Source organism: Rhizophagus irregularis, chromosome 12 (assembly GCF_026210795.1).
Source record: "Rhizophagus irregularis chromosome 12, complete sequence".
In the NCBI taxonomy this organism is placed as follows: Eukaryota; Fungi; Glomeromycota; class Glomeromycetes; order Glomerales; family Glomeraceae; genus Rhizophagus; species Rhizophagus irregularis.
Genome location: NC_089440.1, coordinates 1,667,081 through 1,691,241, shown reverse-complemented (window position 1 = coordinate 1,691,241; position 24,161 = coordinate 1,667,081). Strand labels below are relative to the sequence as shown.

The 24,161-nt window shown below is 30.7% G+C and overlaps 10 protein-coding genes across 10 annotated transcripts; 4 read left to right on the top strand and 6 right to left on the bottom strand.

Moving 5' to 3' along the window:
* Positions 1-1,063: 1,063 nt before the first annotated feature.
* On the bottom strand, positions 1,064-1,694 carry OCT59_003933 (uncharacterized protein; the record flags this gene model as incomplete). Its single annotated transcript, XM_066147957.1, has 2 exons — positions 1,064-1,255; positions 1,566-1,694. The coding sequence occupies 2 exons, from the start codon at positions 1,692-1,694 to the stop codon at positions 1,064-1,066; spliced, it is 321 nt and encodes a 106-aa protein (XP_065996605.1).
* A 268-nt stretch (positions 1,695-1,962) lies between these two features.
* On the bottom strand, positions 1,963-2,268 carry OCT59_003932 (uncharacterized protein; the record flags this gene model as incomplete). Its single annotated transcript, XM_066147956.1, has 1 exon — positions 1,963-2,268. One exon carries the CDS (start codon positions 2,266-2,268, stop codon positions 1,963-1,965), a length of 306 nt encoding a protein of 101 aa, XP_065996604.1.
* A 167-nt stretch (positions 2,269-2,435) lies between these two features.
* Positions 2,436-3,840, bottom strand: OCT59_003931 (uncharacterized protein; the record flags this gene model as incomplete). Its single annotated transcript, XM_066147955.1, has 5 exons — positions 2,436-2,649; positions 2,723-2,916; positions 2,996-3,182; positions 3,257-3,419; positions 3,837-3,840. The coding sequence occupies 5 exons, from the start codon at positions 3,838-3,840 to the stop codon at positions 2,436-2,438; spliced, it is 762 nt and encodes a 253-aa protein (XP_065996603.1).
* A 923-nt stretch (positions 3,841-4,763) lies between these two features.
* Positions 4,764-5,246, top strand: OCT59_003930 (uncharacterized protein; the record flags this gene model as incomplete). The annotated part of the gene is made up of 2 exons (XM_066147954.1): positions 4,764-4,773; positions 5,053-5,246. The coding sequence occupies 2 exons, from the start codon at positions 4,764-4,766 to the stop codon at positions 5,244-5,246; spliced, it is 204 nt and encodes a 67-aa protein (XP_065996602.1).
* A 575-nt stretch (positions 5,247-5,821) lies between these two features.
* OCT59_003929 (uncharacterized protein) lies at positions 5,822-7,620 on the bottom strand (the record flags this gene model as incomplete). Its single annotated transcript, XM_066147953.1, has 4 exons — positions 5,822-6,632; positions 6,704-6,814; positions 6,886-7,123; positions 7,206-7,620. 4 exons carry the CDS (start codon positions 7,618-7,620, stop codon positions 5,822-5,824), a joined length of 1,575 nt encoding a protein of 524 aa, XP_065996601.1.
* A 2,063-nt stretch (positions 7,621-9,683) lies between these two features.
* Positions 9,684-10,156, top strand: OCT59_003928 (uncharacterized protein; the record flags this gene model as incomplete). The annotated part of the gene is made up of 2 exons (XM_066147952.1): positions 9,684-10,076; positions 10,154-10,156. 2 exons carry the CDS (start codon positions 9,684-9,686, stop codon positions 10,154-10,156), a joined length of 396 nt encoding a protein of 131 aa, XP_065996600.1.
* A 767-nt stretch (positions 10,157-10,923) lies between these two features.
* OCT59_003927 (uncharacterized protein) lies at positions 10,924-12,098 on the bottom strand (the record flags this gene model as incomplete). Its single annotated transcript, XM_066147951.1, has 4 exons — positions 10,924-11,230; positions 11,306-11,535; positions 11,647-11,825; positions 11,891-12,098. 4 exons carry the CDS (start codon positions 12,096-12,098, stop codon positions 10,924-10,926), a joined length of 924 nt encoding a protein of 307 aa, XP_065996599.1.
* A 47-nt stretch (positions 12,099-12,145) lies between these two features.
* Positions 12,146-12,487, bottom strand: OCT59_003926 (uncharacterized protein; the record flags this gene model as incomplete). The annotated part of the gene is made up of 2 exons (XM_066147950.1): positions 12,146-12,381; positions 12,457-12,487. The coding sequence occupies 2 exons, from the start codon at positions 12,485-12,487 to the stop codon at positions 12,146-12,148; spliced, it is 267 nt and encodes an 88-aa protein (XP_065996598.1).
* A 4,386-nt stretch (positions 12,488-16,873) lies between these two features.
* On the top strand, positions 16,874-18,231 carry OCT59_003925 (uncharacterized protein; the record flags this gene model as incomplete). Its single annotated transcript, XM_066147948.1, has 3 exons — positions 16,874-16,993; positions 17,070-17,856; positions 17,945-18,231. The coding sequence occupies 3 exons, from the start codon at positions 16,874-16,876 to the stop codon at positions 18,229-18,231; spliced, it is 1,194 nt and encodes a 397-aa protein (XP_065996597.1).
* Positions 18,232-18,653: 422 nt separating this feature from the next.
* Positions 18,654-19,426, top strand: OCT59_003924 (uncharacterized protein; the record flags this gene model as incomplete). The annotated part of the gene is made up of 2 exons (XM_066147947.1): positions 18,654-18,937; positions 19,018-19,426. 2 exons carry the CDS (start codon positions 18,654-18,656, stop codon positions 19,424-19,426), a joined length of 693 nt encoding a protein of 230 aa, XP_065996596.1.
* Between the last annotated feature and the right edge of the window lie 4,735 nt (positions 19,427-24,161).

Genomic DNA, 24,161 nt, shown 5'->3' with positions numbered 1-24,161 from the left:
GGTCCCATAGAGCTGATAAAATGATCATGTGAATCTTAGAATAGATAACAAATAGAAGAAACAAAATTAAAATCAGAATATTAATAAAGAAATAATAATGAAATTTACCAATCGTACAATTAGTTTCCTTAGCTAATTCATTATAGATTCGTAAATTTACACGAGCCAATTCAGCTTGTAATAACGTTCCACTTAAAATTTGTCGAGTTGGTAGTAGGTTGTACGCTGGTTGTAAAGTTTTAATCATATCAATAAACCAAGGTTTTCAATAACACTAAATGGGATGCTACTCAATACTCATATCAAAAGCTTTAGTAACCGAACGGTCAATAGCATCAAAATATCTCTTTTCCAATTTGTTGTTTTTTTTGTTAAAATTTTGAATTGATGTATGTTCGTAATTTTGTCTTTGCTTTTATTTGGTGATTACCTCCAGTTTAATTAATCACGATATTGCAAATTAACTGTGATTAATTATGGTATTGCGGAATAATTGTAACGTTGCAGAATAAATGCGGTTGCGAAATTGCGAAAATTTAGACATCATAATTCGTAATGTTCGCAATATCATAACCGTCATCCTTAATTATAACAAAAAAAATTAATTTGCAAAAAATTAGACTTTTGTTTATTTTATTACTAAAAGCATCATGTGGTATATTACAAAATTTCCTTGAATATTGAACTTCACGTGATACAAACCTACAATTAATCAAAAAAAATCTTGATATCGCTAATATCGAAGCGGTATATCACGAAGACATCCCCATGGTTTTTTTTTTTGCTTTCCCTCCTACGTTCAAAAAAGATTTTTCAGAAAAATTATAGATATTAAAAAATTGTTACGATGTGAAAACTGATAATTCCACGTGTATAAATATATATAATAATAAAAACATATAATACACAATATACCTTATTTCGCAATCGTGATTTTCTTTCATCATTACTACTCTCTTCATTATCAACGGAACGTCAGCGCCTATGTAATAGCGAGATAAGTCCAATGATCTTGCAACATTTATTTTTTCAGCTACGAGCTGTCTTATCGTCTTTTTTTTAATTAAACATATAATCCAACAACATTTCGAAGAGCTTTTTTCATTTCTTCAGGTAATTCATTTGAAACACACGTTAACCACTGACGAAATATAGCCAAAACTTCAAGGGGAAGATTGCGAAAATTAGCGCCAATACTACTACTATTTTGATACGCGCTACCTATATTCGGCCACAATTCACTCCTCTTAAATTCCTAGCAGAATGGTCAAGATGCTGTACGAAGAAATAATGCTCTTAATTCAACGTATATGATGTTTGATCCCCATTTGGGAGGGAACTATAACGTTGCTTTCTAATAATTCGCTCATCTATTTCTGACTTTATTCACTAGATCTTTGCTCTTGGGAAGGACTTCTGGAGTGACGGTCTTTAACAAAGTAACTCCAATTATTAATTAATAGTAGTTGTTCAAATTCGTCTCTATAATAAAAATTAAAATAGGTTCGAAATATATGAATTATAAATATTACAGATTTATTATAATGATACGTAAATATATTTACCTTGGGAGTACGTGTTTGTGCATTTTCCAAACGCGGAGAACAATATGGAGAACTAGCCGGAGAAGATTCCATCGGAGTTGTTGATAATATAGGACTTTGGCTTTTCTTATATTGCCTTCCGGCAACCATATTGACGTATTCAGGAAAACAAGCCCAAACCGACTACTTAATTGCAAGATGATCTGACGCTTTACTCGTTATGTTCTCAATTCTTTCTTTTTTAACATTTCGTCTACAATTATTAGATAGATATCAAGGTAAGTGAATTATTCATATCATAAAAAGAAAGAATACTGAATATCAACTATAAGTCACCTATTTCTTCTTGACCAATTTGAGGCGATGATAGACGATAGAGCGATGATTGAGGTAGCGGCGACGATTGATACTCTTATAGCTATTGAGGTGTTGCGACCATTAAGGTTGAGATTGTTGAAGTTGTTGCGACCATTGAAGGTTGTTGAGGTTGTTGAGGTTGTTGAGGCCATTGAGATTGAGGTGGTTGCGGCCATTGAAATTGTTGAGGTTGAGATTGTTGAAATTGTTGAGGTTGTCGCGGCCACTGAAATAGAGTTTGGGGTTGAGATTGTTGCGGTTGTTGAGACTGAGGTTGTTGATATTGCGGTTGCGATGGCTGCCAATGTTTAATAAGCGAGCCTTTTTTACGAATTCCTTGTTCTTTATCAAAATCTTGAGAAGACATTTTAATGATAGTTAAAAAATGCAAGTCAAAAAAAAAACAAATATCTAAATATAAAAAAAAAAAAAAATAATTAATTGAATAAAAAAAAAAATTTTTTTTATCCCTTTTTTTTTGCGTGAAAAAAATTAATTATTAGTTTTTAAATTATAAATTAAATTACAATTTTACTAATTTAATATATAAACTTGCCTTTTGGGTAATTCCAGATTTAGAATAACTTCCTTGTCCGGAAAAACTGCTTCTCTTAATAGGCAATTGGATCCCTCAGGATCTTTTGGCAAATCGTACTCAAATTTGACAAATATGAGTTTCGTATTATTAATATTTACATCAACAGAGAGATTTTTCACATTAAAAATAAAAATATCTACAATTAAACAGCTTTACCAAAAAAAAGTAAATAAAATATTAATAAAAACAATTAATATTAATATAAATAAACTAATATTAATACCTATTAATTTCGACTTCAAAAATATTGTAAGCTGGTAATTGTGATTGTGATGGTTGTGGTGATTGTGGTGGTGGGAGTTGTACCGGTGATGATTGTGGTGATTGTGGTGGTGGGAGTTGTAACGGTGATGATTGTGGTGATGGTTGTGATAGGGGCGGCTGTACCGGGGATTGTAGTGATTGGTTTTGTGTATTCTAATTTTTTATAAAAAATTTTAATAAGTAATAATTCCTTCATTAATTTATATTTCATTAATGTAATAATAGTGCTTACAGATCGTCCATCATCATCGTCGTCATCATCATCATCATCATCATCATAATCATCATCATCTCCTCCTTTTGGACGTGCTTCTGCGAACACGATTGTTTTACTTAGAGGTCCGATAAATTTTTTGTTTCTCACATAATTGTAAAATCTAGTTTTATCATCATCATTTTCGAAGTGCACAAATCCATGCCTAAATATAACAAATGTTCATTTAATTAAATTATTAATTAAAAATTGTATATATTAATTATTTTATTTCATTACCCCCAATCAGGATCCTTTCTGATACGTACAAAATTGTAAGAAAATCTATTCTTTAACCATCCCTTAACGTCTTTCGATTTTATCCCTTTTAACTCTTTCGTGTTCTTACCACCGAAGAAAACTGATAATTTATGATCACGACAACATTCATGTCTTTTCTTACCTATATTATTATTAAATAAAATTAAAAATAATAAATTAATACTTTATATTAAAAAAAGAAAAATGATTCATTCTTGATATATACTTTTTCATATAATATATTTGATTTCAATAAAGGAATATTAAATATCATATTTTAACAAAGGAATGGGAATGTTAAAGATGAAAGGAAACATATTTTAGCCTTTCGGGACGAAAGGAATCTTATTTTAGCCTTTCGTGACGAAAGGAATCTTATTTTAGCCTTTCGTGACGAAAGGAATCTTATTTTAGCCTTTCGTGACGAAAGGAATCTTATTTTAGCCTTTCGTGACAAAAGGAATATCGATTATTTTAACCAAGATTTAGCCTTTCATGACGAAAGGAATATTTTAATTCAGCCTTTGTGACGAAAGGAATAGCAAGCAAATTTACTTACCCATTTTTCTTTGTTTACTAAATCTTACGAAACCCACATTCTTATTGTAATTCGAATGCAAAATTCGATAAATTTTATTGGTCAGTTAATGTTAATCATCATGTGAAATCAAATATTTTTTTTTTAGTCATACTCAAGTTTCACAAACCCAATTATATTGCACTATACGTCATAATTACACATCTTAATTACAAAAAAACTTTTCGTGTCACTTATCAGTCCAATCAAAAATAAATAAACCGGATTTTGAACAGGCGTAACACGAGATTATATTTAAACGGTACGGTAACACTATTGGCTTTAGCCTTTAAGCAATGCGACGAAAATTATACCCTACCTCCCGCCTGTCAACACCTTCTTCACCAAGAATATTATATTCTTCGAGAGATGTGTTAATATCTATGACGAACAACAACTGGCTAATTCCTTACAACCATCCAGTATAAAGAGGCCTGTAAAATTTGTAAGTATTTTGGCCATTCTGTAAAAAGTTGCCCCAATTTAAAATCGCAGTTTTAATGGGGTAATTATTGTATACGCTGCTGGAAAGCTGGGCACAACAGTAGTGAATGTAAAAATGAACTGGAGGTCGTGCCGTTCAACGAAGAGTTTCGTTCTCCAGAAGAAATTGTAAATTTTTTGATTTATAAATAGTTTATTTTTTTTAAAAAAAAATTTTGAAATTTTTTTTTCTTACGAAATTTACCATGAGTTGCTGGTAGCAGTGGCAAATTTCGAAAGTTTATCTGGGCCGTGGTGGCAGGGTGAACTTTTTTTTTTATACTTTTATTGTATGAAATATTTTTCAATTTTTACAACCTAATAAAGAGTTAACGGACATTTTTTGAATATCATCTTGAATGCCAAATTGATATGGTGATAATGTTAAATTCATATTGCAGAAAATATAAAAAAAAATTGTTCAATATGGAAGTCAGTAATTTGATGGATCAGTGATGTCAGAATCAACATCGGAAGTACATATTGAAAGATCACGTCGTATTTTGATAAATTTATTGATGTCGCGACGTTATAACCAGAAGTACTTGGAAAATCACAGTTAACTGCGTAGAGGCTTCCATTAAACGAGAAAAATTTTTCATGTGCTGCGTCATTGCTCCTCTTCCAAATTAATGATTTCTGCTTGTCTGGTTGATTGAGATTGTTGTCTCCTCTTCAAAATGTGGACACCTGGGCAATATTGTAAACGAGGTAGTTGTTCATCCTCATAAGGATATTGCAATCGAAATGGTCTGTAATTACGTCCAAATTCAGGATAATATTGTGATTGAGGTTTATAAATGGATTGTTGTTGCCGTTGATATTGCTGATGATGTTGTTGTAGATGTTGTTGGTGAAGTTGATGTTGATGTTGCTGTTGCTGTTTTTAAAAATAACCTTCACGATTAACTCAATTTAATATTTTATTATTGTATTATAAAATCCAATATACTAATAAAAATGATTTGATTTATTTTAAAAAAACACTGCATGATATCTTCGTGATATCGGTTTGTAATTGTAAAAAAATTATCTAAATGATATCGCCGTGATGTTTCATAATTGTACCAAAAAAAATCTAAATGATATCGCCGTGTTCGATTCAGTTAAAGAATGTGAATGAATGTTCGTTAATTTTGGTTGCAAATTTGAAGTTTTATTTTGGCAATAATGTTATACAATAGAAATAAAAATGATAAAGAATATACTATCTACCCGTCTTCTTTTAGATTGTGAAAGTAAAAAAATATATATATATATATATATATAGATACAAAGAAAAAAATTATTGTTGTAGTAACAATGATAATTATAATCATTTGACCTGGTTTTTAAAATGATGGTTTTTTACATAGAATTTTTTTTTTTAAAAAAAAAAGAAAAATTTGTTTTATAAATTTACATACGAACCTCTCAACACACGACCAGATACTTTACTTTTCTACGCTAAAAATTTAAATTGAAAAAAATCTACATAATATATATTATTTTTTTCGCTTTTTAGTAGATTTCTTTGATTTCGGCTTTGGTTCATCCTCAGAGCTGGAATTTGAATCATCATCATCATTATTTTCAATTTCATACTTTGATAAATCAATCGAAGAACCAATATTATATCCAGATAAATTGTTAAAAATATTATTAACCGTATAAAGGTTTCCGGTGTGAGTAAAAAAACGGTCGCGTGCATCGCTGTTATAAATTTCTAAACAGTGGAATCCAAAAAGAATTAAATTTTTAAGCGAATTTTCGTTTTCTTGAGATATCGGCTTGTCCGAAAATTTCAACCAAAGGTTGAATATTTCTTCAATATGACGACCTTTTAAGTACGGCTTGAAATCAAGACTTTCGTCTTTTTCTTTACGTTTTTGATAAGTTTCGTATCTAAGCTTGATGTTATCCCATAATGTATTTCTCCAGTACGACCAGGTTTTACGAAAACTTTTTGCTACATTATGTAATATGTCAGGATGATCGTTCATAAAAGTTGGTAACAATGACGCTAAGAAATCTTCTATAATTTGATTATTGTTGCTTTTATCTAAGTTTCTTGTTCTTAGGAATAATGATTTTAATTCGTTAATCACTATTATTCTTAACCACTTTGGGATAGAGTTTTGCAACGATATAATATTAGAAATTCTCTTCTGGTTATATGATATATTTGTATCACGATCTGTGAACTTTTCAGGAGAATTTGCATAAGGGCGAATCGATGTTGGATATCTTCGATTCTTGAGATAGAATTTTGGCAGCTGTAAGCCTGAGCTTAAGAGTTCTTCTTCCATATCATCCCTAATTTTTAAAGAAAACATTGTTATATGAAGATTACAAGATGATAAATATGAAAAAAATATATTTGTTACATTGGATTCATCCGAGGGAGAGTTGAAGATGTAACAGAAGGTATAGCAATACCAAGAGAAGAAGTACTAGTACTACTTTGAGTTATAAGAGGAATTTCTTCCAAGGTATCCCTAATTTTAAAAAACATTATGTTAATATGAAGATTATAAGATTATAAATATGAAAAAATCATATTCGTTACATTGAATCCGTCCGTGTGAGAGTTGGGGTTGTCATAATAGGTGTAGACGATGAGGAAGTGCGGCTTCGTTCTTCACTAGAACGCTTGCCTCTGTGGATCATCTGCTCGATTTGATCATGTAAATGTTCAGGGAGCGTCATGGCAAAGCGTTCTGCAATAGATTGTCGGACATAAACAGGATTAACGGCTCTGGACATGATGTCCTCGATTTGTAGAAATAGTGTAGCGAGTAAATTATCTATATGATAGAAATAACGTTACAAGTTATTGTTCTGTTATTGAAGATTTCTTCAAATACCGAATATTATAATAATACAGACCAATTTCTTCATCAGAAAGTAATTGTGTTGAAGGATGCTGCAAGTGTTGTGAGGAATACGAGGGGTATGGAAGCTGTTGTTGTGACGAGGGGTATGGAGACTGTTGTTGTGACGAGGGGTATGGAGACTGTTGTTGTGACGAGGGGTATGGGTACAAGGGGTATGGAGAATGTTGCCGTGACGAAAAACGTTGAGAGGGATATGGATACTGTTGCTGTGACGAACGTAAGGAAGGTAAAAGTTGAGATGATTGAGATAAATATTGTTGTGACCATTGAGGTTGAGATTGCGATTGCGAAGGCGATTGCGAAGGCGATTGCGAAGGCGGTTGCGAAGGTTCCCAATGCTTAATAAGAGAGCTCCGTCTATGACTTTCTTTTTCTTGTACAGGCTTATTACGATCTTGAGAAGACATTTTTTGATAATGGTTTCTATGAGTTAAAAAATGTGGGTCAAAAAATTTTTTCAATTGAATTTTTTTTTTATTTAAATAATTTTAATCTTACCACATCATGATCGAGTAAAAATACGGTTAATTTCGAAAATAAAAATTATTTTTTGCCATTGATCTATTACATCGTGTAATACAGATTTTTTTAAGGGAAAAAAATCTGATTAATTATTTAATATAATGATGGATATTGTGATTAAATCATGAACAAGTAATGTTTTCATATCGTGATTATATTACTTTTTTTCCTTAAAAAAATCATACGGTACAATAAAAACAATGGAAAAAAGAATTTTTTTTTTCTTTTTCGAAATTAAATAGATTAGATTGAGTCAATAATTAGACTTTTCTTTTTTTCGAAATTAATCTCATCATATGATTACGGATATTGTAATTAAATCATGATCGAGTAGAATCTTTTTTCAATTTTTCTTTTTTTTCTTTGTGATCGAATAAAATTCCATATCGTGTTTATACACCTATTAGCAAAAAAACTTTTTTTTGCAAAAAAAAATTGTATTGATATTGGTTTCCTAATAACACTACGGGTTCCTTGAACCCTCTCAAGCATCTAAAGTTAAACTCTCTCATAAACACAGAGAGCGCAACTTACCTTAATATGACATGAATACTAAATATGCTTAGTAGTGAGAACGAAAAATTAAATTTTGGGGATCAACAAACTGAAATGGATTTTAACACATGAATCCTTCAGATGAAATTACTATGTTAGTAGAAAATTCAGGAGGTGGAAATAAACAGTATAATTATAATTTTGCTTCGCCACAATAACTTTTTATGATGGTAACAATCGTTATATAATTTTGATTATTTTCTACATGACCAAAATAAGTATATTGTCTTTTTAACAAAATTTTTTAAGATCATCAAAATATTATTTTGATATTAGCAACTGAATGTTGGAACACATGATCGGAAATCTGATTCTTCAATAATTTAAGTATAATACTTATACGAAAATTTATAGCATATTTTTTTTATTTTATATTATAGTGTATTATAAGTTTATTATATTATTATTATCATAAAAAAAAATTGTGACCCGTCTTGCATAATTGCGCTTCTTCACTCCAATGTAAATAAAATGTGATAAAAGATAATTTTTTTATTATAGTACCTAATATCATAAAAACGCTAACATTTTATTTATTAGGGATGATATTGAAAAAAGCTTGTTGAAGCTGGATTATCGTTACCATTAAAATATCTGGAAATTTGATCATTTTTCAAAATTTGATTTGACGAATCGTTCAAGTACATCGTTCCTAAATAATGGCTTCAATTCGCCGAAAATTATCTTTCTAATCCACTTCGGTAGTGATTTGTACGACTCAAAAAGCAAACGTGCCATTTGAGCTTGAGTAATGCTGCCTGAATTGTGTGGATCGATGAATTCTTTTTAAGGATACGCTGACGTGTTACAAATTTATAATAATTTGCGTAACGTCCTTTGGAAGAAATTAGTAGAAAGGTACATTAAATATAAAAATAGTAAAGAGAAGATTAAGCCGAATGTAAATCTAAAGAATCGACAAATTAAGGAAAATACTAACGGAGGAGAATGAGAGCGCACTTAAAATCTCATCATCTTTGGGTTTTATTGTATTGAGAATTTATAAGATGCGCACGACAAATTTTTCTCATTTTACGGAAGCCTTTTCACAGTTACTTGTGATTTTCCAAGCTCTTCGAGATATAATATTGCGGCTTCTATGGATTTATCAAATTTTTATGTAGTCTTTAAATAATAATAATCATACACGTGATAATACAGTGGCCATAAGTCACACGCTCCTGGGTATAATTTCATGGGATGGTTTTTTCCCGAAGGGAAAAACCCTGAACTACTGTAGTTACTGAAACAGGAATTATACACGAGATCTTTACGTTGTACTAAACTAATTTTGACGACAGTACAATTGGACAATTTCCAAAATTGTTGAATCCCAATAATAAATAACATCTTTTTTCGATAAAAAAAAAGGTAATTTTCTTTTCATTTAATAATGGGAAAACCATCATTACATTCTAGGAAAACGGCCTGGCGTAGACAAAAAAAACGACAATATAAAAAATTTAAACAAAAAGAAATTGAAATATCTGATCTCCAGATACAGCTCCAGGATTTCCAAAAAGCTGTTGAGACAGCCGGTGAACAAGTGATTTCCAAGCTAGACAAAACTGAGCGTGAAAACGCAAATCTATTGAAGTGGATCGATATTTTTTCAAATCAAATCTCAAGTCAGGAAGAAGAGATATATAAGCTTGAATTAAAGAGTTATTTAGCACAATCATCATCGTCTCTGTCATCTCCACCACAGCCACCATCATCATCATCATCATCACAATTGTCACCGACATCTTTTAAAAGCATGGATGAGTACTTTAAACATAATCAAGTTAGTAATTTTTTAGGTATTGTGCAATTTTTAATGATTTTTATTTTTATAATTAATGAATTGTTCTCATTTTTTAGTAAAAGAAATCTAGTAGTTCATTATTTTTTTTTACTATTTTAAATAAAAGAAATTTTTGTAATATTGAAATAAATACATAAAATAATCAAATTCGTATTAATAATATATCGTGTAAAATATGTTTTATTTGCCAGTAAATAATAAAAAAAAATATTTGTAAAGGTTTAACTGGGAAATTTTCGCCTATCAGGAGGATATGGGGAAATTTTCGCCCGCTAGAACTCTACGATAATAATCGCCATAAGGTATACATAGTAATCGAACCAGAGACCTGCTGCGATGCGGATTTCCTATCTCAAACTACTCTACCACATGCGATTATCTGTTTAAGGGATATTTATTGATTACTCTTTATTACTAAATTACTGGATTATTGATTGTGCTATTCCCTAATAAGGTTTGTACGATCACTGTAAGACCTGTTATGTATGTATATATACATGTTAATTGTTACTGCGTTAAGAGATTGTTAATTTTTTTTTTATCAAAAATTAAATGAGAAAACGATTACAGTTATGATAATTGATGATTATAAGGTCAAGGTTACGATAAAAAAATAATTTTTAGAGAATGACATAAATAACAGATTAATAGTTATATTTTAGCGTCAAATTGCGTTAATGAAGTTATTACGACATTAACTTATTAACTTGTGAAGTCACATTCTATAAACTTTTAAAACAATATGATATATTGTAATCTTTATTATAATAAAGGAATAAAAAACATATCAATGTTATCACGGTCTTTTATGTGATATGTACTGTATTTATGAAAAAAGATGGAGTTTTAAAGAGCTAGCAATGTTTCTTCCGCTACGGGAAGGAATTTCTAGATCTTCTGTAATAACATCTAACTCCTTAACCTTTTCTTTGATATTTGCGCTTTCAGTTTCAACCCAGACTATTTTGAAGCATTTTCTGGAGAATTCTATTAATTTATCTAGTGAAGTTTCCGATAATTTTGTAAAATCGATGGCTGAAACGTATCGGCTTAAGATTCTCTTTAAAACCACCTCACGTGATATGAAGTTGTTTACTTCCTCGTCGGTAGGATCTGAACTTTCCGTATATTCACTTTAATAGAAAAAAATTTTAAATCATTAAATTATTGTAGTAAAAACAACATAACGATATGAACGTATCGATCACCTTTCTACAATTTGTCGAAATTCTTTTACTAATGTTGAAAGTACATTTTTCAATTGATATCGATAGTCGGAAAATGATTTACGATATCGTTCGTTAATTGACTTCGCCACGCTTTGATAAGCATCATGCCCAAAAATTTTTTGTGTTATTTTATCAAACGCATGATCGGGCGGATTTCTAGTTCGCAAAAAAAGACATTTCATTTCTTCGTCAATAAGACGATAATTATCCTAAATAGTAATAATATCAATAATACATAATACATCAGTAATTCTGCTGTGTAATAACGATTGTTCTTAATTGGTAAGAATGTAACAACCAAAATAAGAAATGGACTTTACGTTGTCAGATGATGACGAAGTCGAGGTGGTTAGTGGCAAATTTGTTGATGGCTGCTTCGTCGAGGCATCAAGCATTTTGTTTGCCAAATGTAGCACACTTGGATGTAAGACCAACCAATTGCAAATTTGCAATTGATTGGTCATCGCGCCAAACTGAACCGGAATTTCTTCTTCACTCTCTAGAAGTAATATTAAATGAGAATAAAATTATATTCATTAATTATGTTCAGATTTTATGTTTTACCGCTTTCATCATTTTCATTTTCTTCTTGTTCTTTATCTTGCTCTCTCCTATCCCTCTCTCTCCTATCCCTCTCTCTTCTCTCTTTCTCTCTTTCTTTCTTCTTCTTTTCTTTCTCTCTCTTTATCTCTCCTCTCCATCTCTTTCTTCTCATTTTCTCTTCTTTCTTTTTCAATATTTCTTTCTTCTTGCTCTGGAAGCATATCTTCATTATAACGAAGTAAATTTATTTTTAAATAAATTCGCAGAAATATCATTTCAATTGAATAATAAAACAATTATTATAAGGTATTTACCCAAAATAATTCTTTCAATATCATCATCTTGTCTATTATTACCTTCTCCAATATCTACATCTTGTCCATGTAAATTATCTTGTTCATGTTCACTTCCTTCCTCTCTCCTTTCATCTCTTTCCTTATTATAATCACGTGAAGAGTTGGCAACATATGTACGAATAGTTTTTGTAGTCTTTGCAGCTTTTGTTGCCTTGTCTTTTAGGTATCATTATAATAGTATTAGGCGCAATTACTATATAAAATTTCAAATCAAAAATATAATTTTATTACCTTTTCCTGTTACTCCTCTACGTTTAGTCATGATAAACAAACAAGATGGTACTTATTGGTATTGTGCTAGTAGCAACGTAAAGAAATAGGTGATTCCTGACGAAACGAATACAGCATTATCTTTATTTATTTATAGAGATTTCTCCTAATATTAAGAAAAAATTACATCGTGACCGCAGCACATAAAAGGAAATTGGGTTAGCATTCTCGAAAAAAACGTTCATGGTTACATTAAATCTTGGATAGTTGATCGGAAGAATTTGTTAATGGTTACATCGATTCTTTATGAAGAAAATTTTGGGAAAATTTGATGTCTTAACGGTTACATGTAAAGAAATTATATATGAGTATCGTAACCGTAGGACATAAACGGAAATTTGGCCAACAAAATTTTCAAATTATTGGAATAATTGATCGGGAAAATCCTTAATGGGTATATTAGCTCTTTGTCCGCAGAACATTAATGGTAATTTCGAGCAATATTAACGGTTACAAGTAAAGAAGCTATATATGAATATCGTGATCGCAGGACATAAACGGATTTTCGGGATAATTGATCAGGAGAAAAAATTTGTTAATGGTTACATAATCAGGGTTGAAGAATTATACTGTACGTACTATATTATGCTGTCCTAATACTTAAATAGAGTACATTTTTTATATGTTTAATATATTATATATTTATTTTAATAATTAGGATTGATAATAAATTATTAACTATTCTTTTAATCTTAATAGAAAAAATATTATATTAAATATTTAACAGTGCAATATTAATGGGCAATGGAAAAATTGCGGTTACATGTAAGGTGATCGCAGGACATAAAAGGAAATTTAGATTCAGATTTGGGGATAATAAAAATTATTAATGGTTACACATTGATTTTTTATCTGCAGCGCATTGATAGAATTCAGGGGTAATCTGAAAAATTTGACAGAAATATCGTGATCGCAGGACATAAACAGAAATTTAGATCAAAAAATTGATCGGAAAAATATTTGTCAACAGTTCTGTTGATTCTTTATCTGCAAAAGATCTTTATCTGCAGCACATTGGTGGAATCTAGGGTAATGATCTGAAAAATTTGACATGAATATCGTAGTCGCAATAAATAAATAGAACTTTAGGTCAATAATTGATCGGAAAAAATTATTAATGGTTACATTGATTTTTTATCTGCAGCGCATTGATAGAATTCAGGGGTAATCTGAAAAATTTGACAGAAATATCGTGATCGCAGGACATAAACGGATTTTCGGGATAATTGATCAGGAGAAAAAATTTGTTAATGGTTACATAATCAGGGGTTGAAGAATTATACTGTACGTACTATATTATGCTGTCCTAATACTTAAATAGAGTACATTTTTTATATGTTTAATATATTATATATTTATTTTAATAATTAGGATTGATAATAAATTATTAACTATTCTTTTAATCTTAATAGAAAAAATATTATATTAAATATTTAACAGTGCAATATTAATGGGCAATGGAAAAATTGCGGTTACGTGTAAGGTGATCGCAGGACGTAAAAGGAAATTTAGATTCAGATTTGGGGATAATAAAAATTATTAATGGTTACACATTGATTTTTTATCTGCAGCGCATTGATAGAATTCAGGGGTAATCTGAAAAATTTGACAGAAATATCGTGATCGCAGGACATAAACAGAAATTTAGATCAAAAAATTGATCGGAAAAATATTTGTCAACAGTTCTGTTGATTCTTTATCTGCAAAAGATCTTTATCTGCAGCACATTGGTGGAATCTAGGGTAATGATCTGAAAAATTTGACATGAATATCGTAGTCGCAATAAATAAATAGAACTTTAGGTCAATAATTGATCGGAAAAAATTATTAATGGTTACATTGATTTTTTATCTGCAGCGCATTGATAGAATTCAGGGGTAATCTGAAAAATTTGACAGAAATATCGTGATCGCAGGACATAAACGGATTTTCGGGATAATTGATCAGGAGAAAAAATTTGTTAATGGTTACATAATCAGGGTTGAAGAATTATACTGTACGTACTATATTATGCTGTCCTAATACTTAAATAGAGTACATTTTTTATATGTTTAATATATTATATATTTATTTTAATAATTAGGATTGATAATAAATTATTAACTATTCTTTTAATCTTAATAGAAAAAATATTATATTAAATATTTAACAGTGCAATATTAGTGCAATGTATACAGTAAATTGATGAATTTTGGGCAATGGAAAAATTGCGGTTACATGTAAGGTGATCGCAGGACATGAACAGAAATTTAGATCAAAAAACTGATCGGAAAAAAATTTTGTCAACAGTTCTGTTGATTCTTTATCTGCAAAAGATCTTTATCTGCAGCACATTGGTGGAATCTAGGTAATGATCTGAAAAATTTGGCATGAATATCGTGGTCGCAATAAATAAATAGAAATTTAGATCAATAATTGATCGGAAAAAATTGTTAATGATTACATTGATTTTTATCTGCAGCGCATTGACAGAATTTGTTACATTAATTCTCTATCTCGGAATTATTTTAAAAAAAAACTTTTACAAGTTGTTGACCCAAATTTCCTTTTATGTAGTGCAGTCATGATATCACAGTCGTAATATTATAAAAAAAATTACTTTGTACTTTTTTCCCAAAGAATTCAATTGATATTTTTTTAAAGTTTGACTGTCCATATCTTATCAGTTACATATAAAAATACCACATCTCAGATCAGAGTTTTTAGATTTCTAATAAAAAAAAGTTAGAAAGAAAATGTCCTCTCCCAAACCTAGTAGAGAAGAAACAGGTATAAAAAAAAAATACCTCATATTAATTCATTAAATAACGTATGATAATATTCATATAATTTCTTTCATATATAGATAATACGATATTGATCTCGCTAGACGATCTAATAAAAGAACAAACCCGATTGAACGATCTTCGCCAAACCAACATTAAAAAGAAACGGCAACGTCCATCTCGTAACAACCGAACGAAGACCATGGGAGACTGGGCTCAGATGGTGAAAAAAGTATGATCATTTGATTCTTTAATATTTTGTGATAATTTGAAATATTTAACACTTTAAAATTATTTGTTAGAATTGATATTGCCATTATATGAAGTTATATCTCATTACAATACCGCACAATATTACTATATTCACCTTCTTTTCAATTTATTTCAATAAAAAAATAAATCTTATGTAATTTTATAATTGTATATATCCGTAAAGCTCACCACTAGTGATTTTATCATAATAATTGATCGTAATAATTTAAAATCATAAAAATCAAAATTTCATATAAACCGGAACACGAATTGCTAACAATTTTTTTCTGATCATTTGTCTTGTCTAAATGTGCTGCGATCACGATATTCTTAAAATGTAATGTCAATTTTTCAGAAAAGCTTTGTTAACCCAATTTCCGTTATGTCCAGCAGCCTATATAAATTTCTTTACATGTAATCGTCAAAACATCAATCAAGAGCTTTGTTAACCCAAATTTCTATAGTTACGATGTTGTTCATTATATAATTCATTAACAGTTAATGTAACTAACTATTAACGAATTTTTTTTCCGATCAATTATCCCAAAATTTGATGATCTAAATTTCCGCTTATATCTTGCGGTCACAATATTCATATAAATTCCTTTATATATAACCGTTAAAGAAGTCAACTCATCAGATCATTGCCTCAAAATTTCGTCAATGCATTGTAAGTAAAGAACCAATGTAGCCATTAAGAAAATTTCCCGATCAATTCAAATTTCCGTTTATGTCCCGCATGTCACAATATTCATACAAAATTTCTTTGCACGTCAATTTTAGATCATTTTACCAAAATGTACTGTGGACAAAGAACTAACGAATGTAACCATTGACATTTTTTTCTGATCGATTTTCCCAAAATTTAAGAAATTAGTAATCTAAATTTCCGTTTATGTTCTGCAGTCACGCACGATATTCATACAAAATTTCTTTGCATGTAACTGTTGTTAACACGTCAATTTTAGATCATTTTCCCCAAGATTTCCATTAATGTACTGTGATCCAAGAACTAATGTAACCATTGACATTTTTTTTTCTCGAAATTTCGTGAAATTCGTAATATAAATTTCCGTTTATGTCCCTGCGGTCACGATTTCATACAAAATTTCTTTACATGTAACCAGATCATTGCCCAAAATTTCCGTTAATGCACCACGGACAAGGAACTAATGTAACCGTTAAGAAATTTGTTAACCCAAAATTTCCGTTTATGTGCTGCGGTCACGATACTATGATATCCAATTGAAAATATTATAAAAGCAGTTAATGAATTAAATACACAAACGCGCTATGGACATTTTTTAAATTTATGATTTTATTTCATTTTATTATTCCTTATTATAATTATTGTCATAGCCATGTTACGAAATAAACCTCGAAAAGCGAATATTGCTGCAATACCTTTTCGTATCCGTAATAATTTTAGAAGGTTGCCCAACAGATTTTTATTATCGGATAATGATGACAATGAAAAAATGGTACAAAAAGATTTTGAAGATGATAATATTAGTGGCGAAGAGTATAATGAATATGGCGACGGAGATGATGATTTAGAAACAACGAAGTGATGATGATCATATAGAACAGCGAAGCGATAATGGTGATGATTTAGAACAACGAAGCAATGATGATCATTTAGAACAACGAAGCGATAATGATCATTTAGAACAACGAAACGATAATGATGATGATTTAGAACAACGAAGCAATAATGAAGAAGGTGATACCAACATGATTTCAACATCATCAGAGAATGAAACAGAAAGCGATTATATAATGTCCTTAGAAAGTGATGAAGATTATGAAACAATGTCGTCAGATAATGAAGAAAGACATGATTCTGATATCTCAGAAGAAAAGCTATTCGTTGATGAAGCATTGGCTAAAGATAAGTTACCATCTTTTGATGGTGATTTTGCTCCATATTTTCAAAATTTAACTACTGCTGCCTTATTTTGTTGGATTTATAAACATAATATTTCAACAAATGCATATGAAGATCTTGTTGACATTATCATGAGACCAGAATTTAATAGAGATCATATTGTAAAGAATATTCGGAGATTTCGATCATGGAGGGAGCGTCTTCCTCTTCCCTCAATATCAGCAAAATCTATCTCAATTTCATCAAAAAAAACACCATCAACTTTAAAGGATTCAAAGATGGCATATCAACTTTCAATAAGTGATATCATTTGGAATGTTCTTAACAACCCATCACTATTAAAGGAAATGTATTTTGGTGCTGGTGTCGATTCAAAAACAAAATCCGAGTACTGGCATGGTACCTTATGGGCAGAGTCACCTTTTTTCGGTCAAGAACAATTAATGATATCAGGGGGTAATTATTTATTAAATGCAAGCTGATGGTAGAGAGGCGAAGCAATAAAGTACAAGAGACTAACACTTTTTTCATATGTATATAATAGAGATATACCAATGCGGCGATTTTGTTTACTATTACGATAATGAGCGAAAACTTGGCAGATTGAGAGCGATATTATTAAATGAAGAGAACCAACAGTATCGGCTGAGAATCCAAAAAGTTCTAGATTATAGTGACTTGCCTGGAAATTTTAAGGGAGAATTAAGACAAAATCGCTCTCTTTCCGGAGAAGTTTGGTTACAAGATGAACCATTCTTGACAATAACAACATCACAAATTTCCGAAAAGGGTTGCTGCAGATACACTACGAATTACCGAAATACTTTATAAACATCATACACACTGGCGCATTCGTGATGCAACGTTCTCTTATCAACATCCTTCAGAATATATTTCCATAAGGCAGCCACCATCTCCAACAATTCCGGTTTATAAGCTGTTTTTGGACATATACTACGATGATTTTGGAACATTTAGGAATGTTTATCATTCGTTAGGAGGTGTTTATGTGCAGTTTGGAAATATGCCTGCCCGTCAAAGAAAGTTGCTCAAAAATCACTTTGTTCTCGGGTTTGTTCCTTTCGGTGGTAATTTCAATGAATTCATGTTGCCATTCATTTCTGAAATGAAAGAATTCGAACAAGGAAAATTAATGGAAGTGAATGGCCAAGATGCTTGGGTGATAGCCGGTTTAGGTGTCGTAACTGCTGATTTACCACAAGGGAATGACATGTGTGGTGTATTACGACATAATGCCAATAAAGGTTGCCGCACTTGTACAGCCTCTCGAGAATCACTTACCAACTTCTCTCAGGATGTACCAGCAACATCAAGATATCATCACATCACCTGACGATCAATTTAAAGAGATATTTGATGAACCTGCTACCACAAGGCAAAGACGACTTTGTACTGAGTTCGGACTAAGAACAAGGCCTAGCATTTTGGATAGGCTGCTAAGAGAAAGGCATCTACAGACACCTCAAGATGTATATCATGCAACTGCTGGGAAGATTGGACGACTTCTTAAATTAACGTATGATCTTAGAATTTAATTAACTTTAGCTAGATATGTAACGAACAAAATCTTTTAATAAAGCTTTTTGATTTCCACAGGTGCGAATTATTTTCACAAAAAGGAGAGGACGAGTTTATCAAAGCCTGGAAGAACTTAGAGAAACCAAAAAAATGGTCTCGTTTGCCAAATCCAATTAGCCACAATGCTAGTTTCATGATGTCTGACTATCTTAGGCTCGCTATGATAATGCCTTTTATACTTAATAGTTTTTTAGAATCATCAAGCTTAAAGGAAAATGAATCCAGAAGCATTCTGCGACGAATTCAAGAATCACGCATTAACATGGCGAAAAATGTAATAATTGCTTGTTGGGTATATGTAGCAAAAACAATGAGGATAGTTTTTGAAAGCAAGTTTACATTAGATTCGTATGACGAATTACAAAAATGCCTTGAAGAAGAAATGAAAATTCTTCCAAAGGTACAATTATTCATAATTCTTATATAATTTTTTATTTTTTATTTATCAATATATAAAATATTATTTAATAATGTGGCTTTAGGTTTTCCCTGAATTTGCTAACTTACCAAACCTGCATATCAATATCCACTTGCTGGTGCATGCAAGGACTTATGGTACTCTTATAAACACTCAAGTTGGTATCAAAGAGATGGTGCATCGGATCTTTAAAGCAATGGTACCACGAACAAATTGCAAGAATGTCGAGCTAGACTTGTTAAAGCGGTATACTACGCTCTTTGCAATTCGTCATTTAGTAGATGGAGGCGCAGATCAAAGATTATCACAACCTTGTAGAGGTTTCGCTACTATGTCCTCAAATTTTAGAAATTTATTGACTAATTGGTATATTACTGAAGACAAGGTATCAAATGAACAAGAACCGGAAGGAAATGAAGAAGGTTTGTATTACAATTTTATAATAATAATATTTCCGCAATTATTAACGTATTTTTATTTTATATAGCGATTTCATCTCCAGTGGATTTTATTACAAATATTATCTTAAAGAGGAGCTTATCCCGTCAGGATCGCGAAAATATCATGAAAAATTTGCCAAATTTCAAATCTGAGCTGCTTCTTTCATTTATGGACATTGGACAAAAGTCAGCTCTTATATATTCTCAAATGAGCTGGTATGAATTGGCGACATACACTATGGAAGAAAGCGATGGCGTATTTTCCAAAGTACATCTTCATATTGGTGACGTCGTAACAATACACGAGGAAGACAGTGGTGAATGTTATGCGATTATAAAAGGGATCTTCAAATACAAAGGCAATGATGATAAATATTATGCCTTTATTACTATTGATTGGTTTGACAATATTAACAGAATTCACAACGTATTGAAATGTCCTCTTTTTCGCATTCAGACAAGCCAAGACATTCGCTGGAGAAGAATCTTCCCGATATCAATAATTGACCACGTACAGAAAGTTCACTTTGTCTATGATACGAAAATTGATTTGTGGATAAAAAATAATTATTATTTTACGGCTATATAGCTTTATTATGCAGTACAATGATTCTTTTCGGTATATTTATTTATGATAACGTGATTTATTAAATAAATAAAGATAACGATATCGTTACGATATCGTTTGATATCGTATTCATGAATTTATTAGGCACGTGACTTTGCAATTTTTATCCAATCAAATCATTGTTTGTTAGACATGTTAAACATTCGCACGATTATGTTTACGTCTACATCTCTCTATTCAATTTTTTTAAATTTTTTTTTAATACCGAAAAACATTTTGACAGTTTTTGTTATCAACAGTATAATTTATTCAAAAAAATATATTCATATTAACAATTACAGTCAGACCACTGTATATGCGCGTCTATTTTTATTCCAGCGTACGACAGGTACATATTCTGCTCTCGCTGGGTTATGTTAAACTATCTTTGACATTTATATAACGCGTCAAAAATAATTACGCGTTCAGTTTTAATAGTTTTTACCTTTTTATAATAATTTTTTTTTCATATCAATACCCAAAGAAAAAGAATAAAGGGAAAGAAGAAGAAAAAGAAAAAAACCATTGTGAAAAAACGAAAAAGAGAAAACAAAGGAACGAAAAGAAAGAGAGATTATCCTGAAATTTTTTCACAAAAGGTACTACTGTACTTGGGGGATCATTCGAGGGTTTTTTTTTGGCCGCTGATGAAATGCACCATTTTTAAGACCTCTATATGGTAGGCCGTATCATGGAGGCAGGGTATGCACATAGCGAAAGCGCCGTGCTCCTATGTAATACTTGGGATCTTGTGGTATCAGAAGGTAGTGGTGATGTATCATTGGTCATAGGCAGTTGGGTGCTAATGGCTGACGACCTAAGGGACACTCTAATGAGGTAGGCCCCGCCGGATGAGCTCAACCCACTTATTGCATTTTTTGATTCTTAAGGTTGAAAATCTTGGTCAAGTGTTCTGAGACCAATTTTTATTTTAAAAAAAAATTTCGTTTGATTTCTATAAATGCAGTACTTTAATTTATGCATCTTTTTTAGGATTAACAACCAGCATTTGCAATGACTTTAATAAATCTTAAGAACTATCATTTAATTAGGTTGGTTTGTATCTTCAACTCCTGTATTTTCTCATGGACAACTATATGTTGCATGTTCAAGAATAACATCAAGAAAAAATTTAAATAATTAAATTTTTACTTTATTTCAAGTTTAGGTTTTAACCATTAACTGCTAATGTAGTTAACAGGTGAATCCTAGTAGTATTTAATATTTGTGACGAAATCCGATAATGTTGTGCGTAACTACTCCATTATGTTATAACGATATCGTCACGTTGGTTTATGTTAACCATCCGGGGAGAGAGAGATGTGTCTAATTTACCAGGTACGATCGTATCTTTAATTTCGCAGAAACTTGCACCATAATCCGTGTACTTATTAATTTAACAATTGTCACAAAGTTTCGATACAATATTAGTGTCATAACAGTTAACCATCTGGAGAGAGAGAGATGTCTAATTTACCAGGTACTTATCTTTAATTTCGCAGAAACTTGCGTTGTATGTAATACAGACTCTTGTCAATTCAGTATTTGGTATAATATTAGTGTCTTATGTTAACCGTCGGAGAGAGAAGTAATTTACCAGGTGCGTCGTAATCAGGAAACTTACATCAATTCAACATTTATAATATTATTGTCATACCGATATTGTCGCATTGTTTTATGTTACTAGAGAGGGATGCGCCTACATAATTTACCAAGTACGATTAAACTTCGCAATACTTATCAATTCAACAATTGTGAATCAATAATGACGGAACGTGACTACTTCAAGCTGTAATAACAATGATATCGATACGTTGTTTTTATTTTTCATTTTGACCATCATAATTGCATATTAATAATATATACGGCATTATCAATTAATAAAAATTATTGAATGTACTAGTACCTACGGTTCACAATTTTTTCATGACCCAAAATTCTTGTCAAATATCATCTTGATACTGTGTAAATGTCGTCCTGATATCTTAATAATATTTTTAAATGAAATAATATTTTTAAATGATATCGTAACAGTACGGTTTGATAATTATATCGATACATTTTCAACATCATCGCAACATCTTCACGATAACATCACGATTTTTAAATGATATCGTAACAGTACGGTTTGATAATTATATCGATACATTTTCAACATCATCGCAACATCTTCACGATAACATCACGATTTTTAAATGATATCGTAACAATACGGTTTGATAATTATATCGATACATTTTCAACATCATCGCAACATCTTCACGATAACATCACGATTTTTAAATGATATCGTAACAATACGGTTTGATAATTATATCGATACATTTTCAACATCATCGCAACATCTTCACGATAACATCACGATTTTTAAATGATATCGTAACAATACGGTTTGATAATCATAACGATACATTTTCAACATCATCGTAACATCTTCACGACGACATCACGATTTTTTTGAAGATATCGCGACGATATAGTTATGATAGTCTTAACGATACCTTTCCAACATCTTCGCGATATTAAATTACGAAATCAATATGATATCGTTCTGATATCAAAATGTTACCGATTTTAATATCGCGAAGATGTTGGAAAGGTATCGTTAAGACTATCATAACTATATCGTCGCGATATCTTCAAAAAAATCGTGATGTCGTCGTGAAGATGTTGAAAATGTATCATTAAAATATTGTGGCAAATTTGAAGATTTCAGCAAAGTAACGTTTCTTAAAGTATTTTTTTTTTTAAAAAAAAAATGAAATAAACCTCACCTTCAATGGTTTATTTCTAAAGCTGGATCATAATATTCGTCTGGAAATTCTACAAAAAGAAAACCAGAAATGTTAATAACGTTTTTTAAAGTATTTTTTTTTTAAAAAAAAATGAAATGAACCTCACCTTCAATGGTTTATTTCTAAAACCGGATTGTAATATTTATTCAGAAATCCTACAAAAAGAAAATCAGAAACGTTATTAATAATGTTTCTTAAAGTATTTTTTTTTTTTAAAAAAAAAAATGAAATAAACCTTACTTTCAATGGTTTATTTCCAAAGCTAGGTTGTAATATTTGTGCAGAAATTTTACAAAAAGAAAACCAGAAACATTAATAATATTTCTAAGTTCGGTTCAGTTCCATTTTTCAGTTTTTTTCTGATTGGTCAGAATCCGTTTTACGCAATAACTCGCCATCCAGTGATCGTAGAAACCCGATCTATAGCTCATTGGAATCGTCTCATCGAGACGGTTTGAATGGTACCAAAATCATCTTTCTAGCATCGATAGATGGCGAGTTATTTTTTGAAAAATTGGCAAAATTAACTCTTCATCTATCGATGCTAGAAAGATGATTTTGGTACCATTCAAGCCGTCTCGATGAGATGATTCCAACGAGCTATAGATCGGATTTTTACGATCACTGGATGGTGAGTTATTGTGCAAAACGGATTCTGACCAATCAGAAAAAAACTGAAAAATGGAACTGAACTGAACCGTTTGGAGCTTTAAATGTTTCTTAAAGAATTTTTTTTTAAAAAAAAACTGAAATAAACCTCACCTTCAATGGTTTATTTCCAAAGCCAGGTCGTAATATTCATCCAGAAATCCTACAAAAAGAAAACCAGAAACGTTATTAATAATGTTTCTTAAAGTATTTTTTTTTTTTAAAAAAAAAATGAAATAAACCTTACTTTCAAT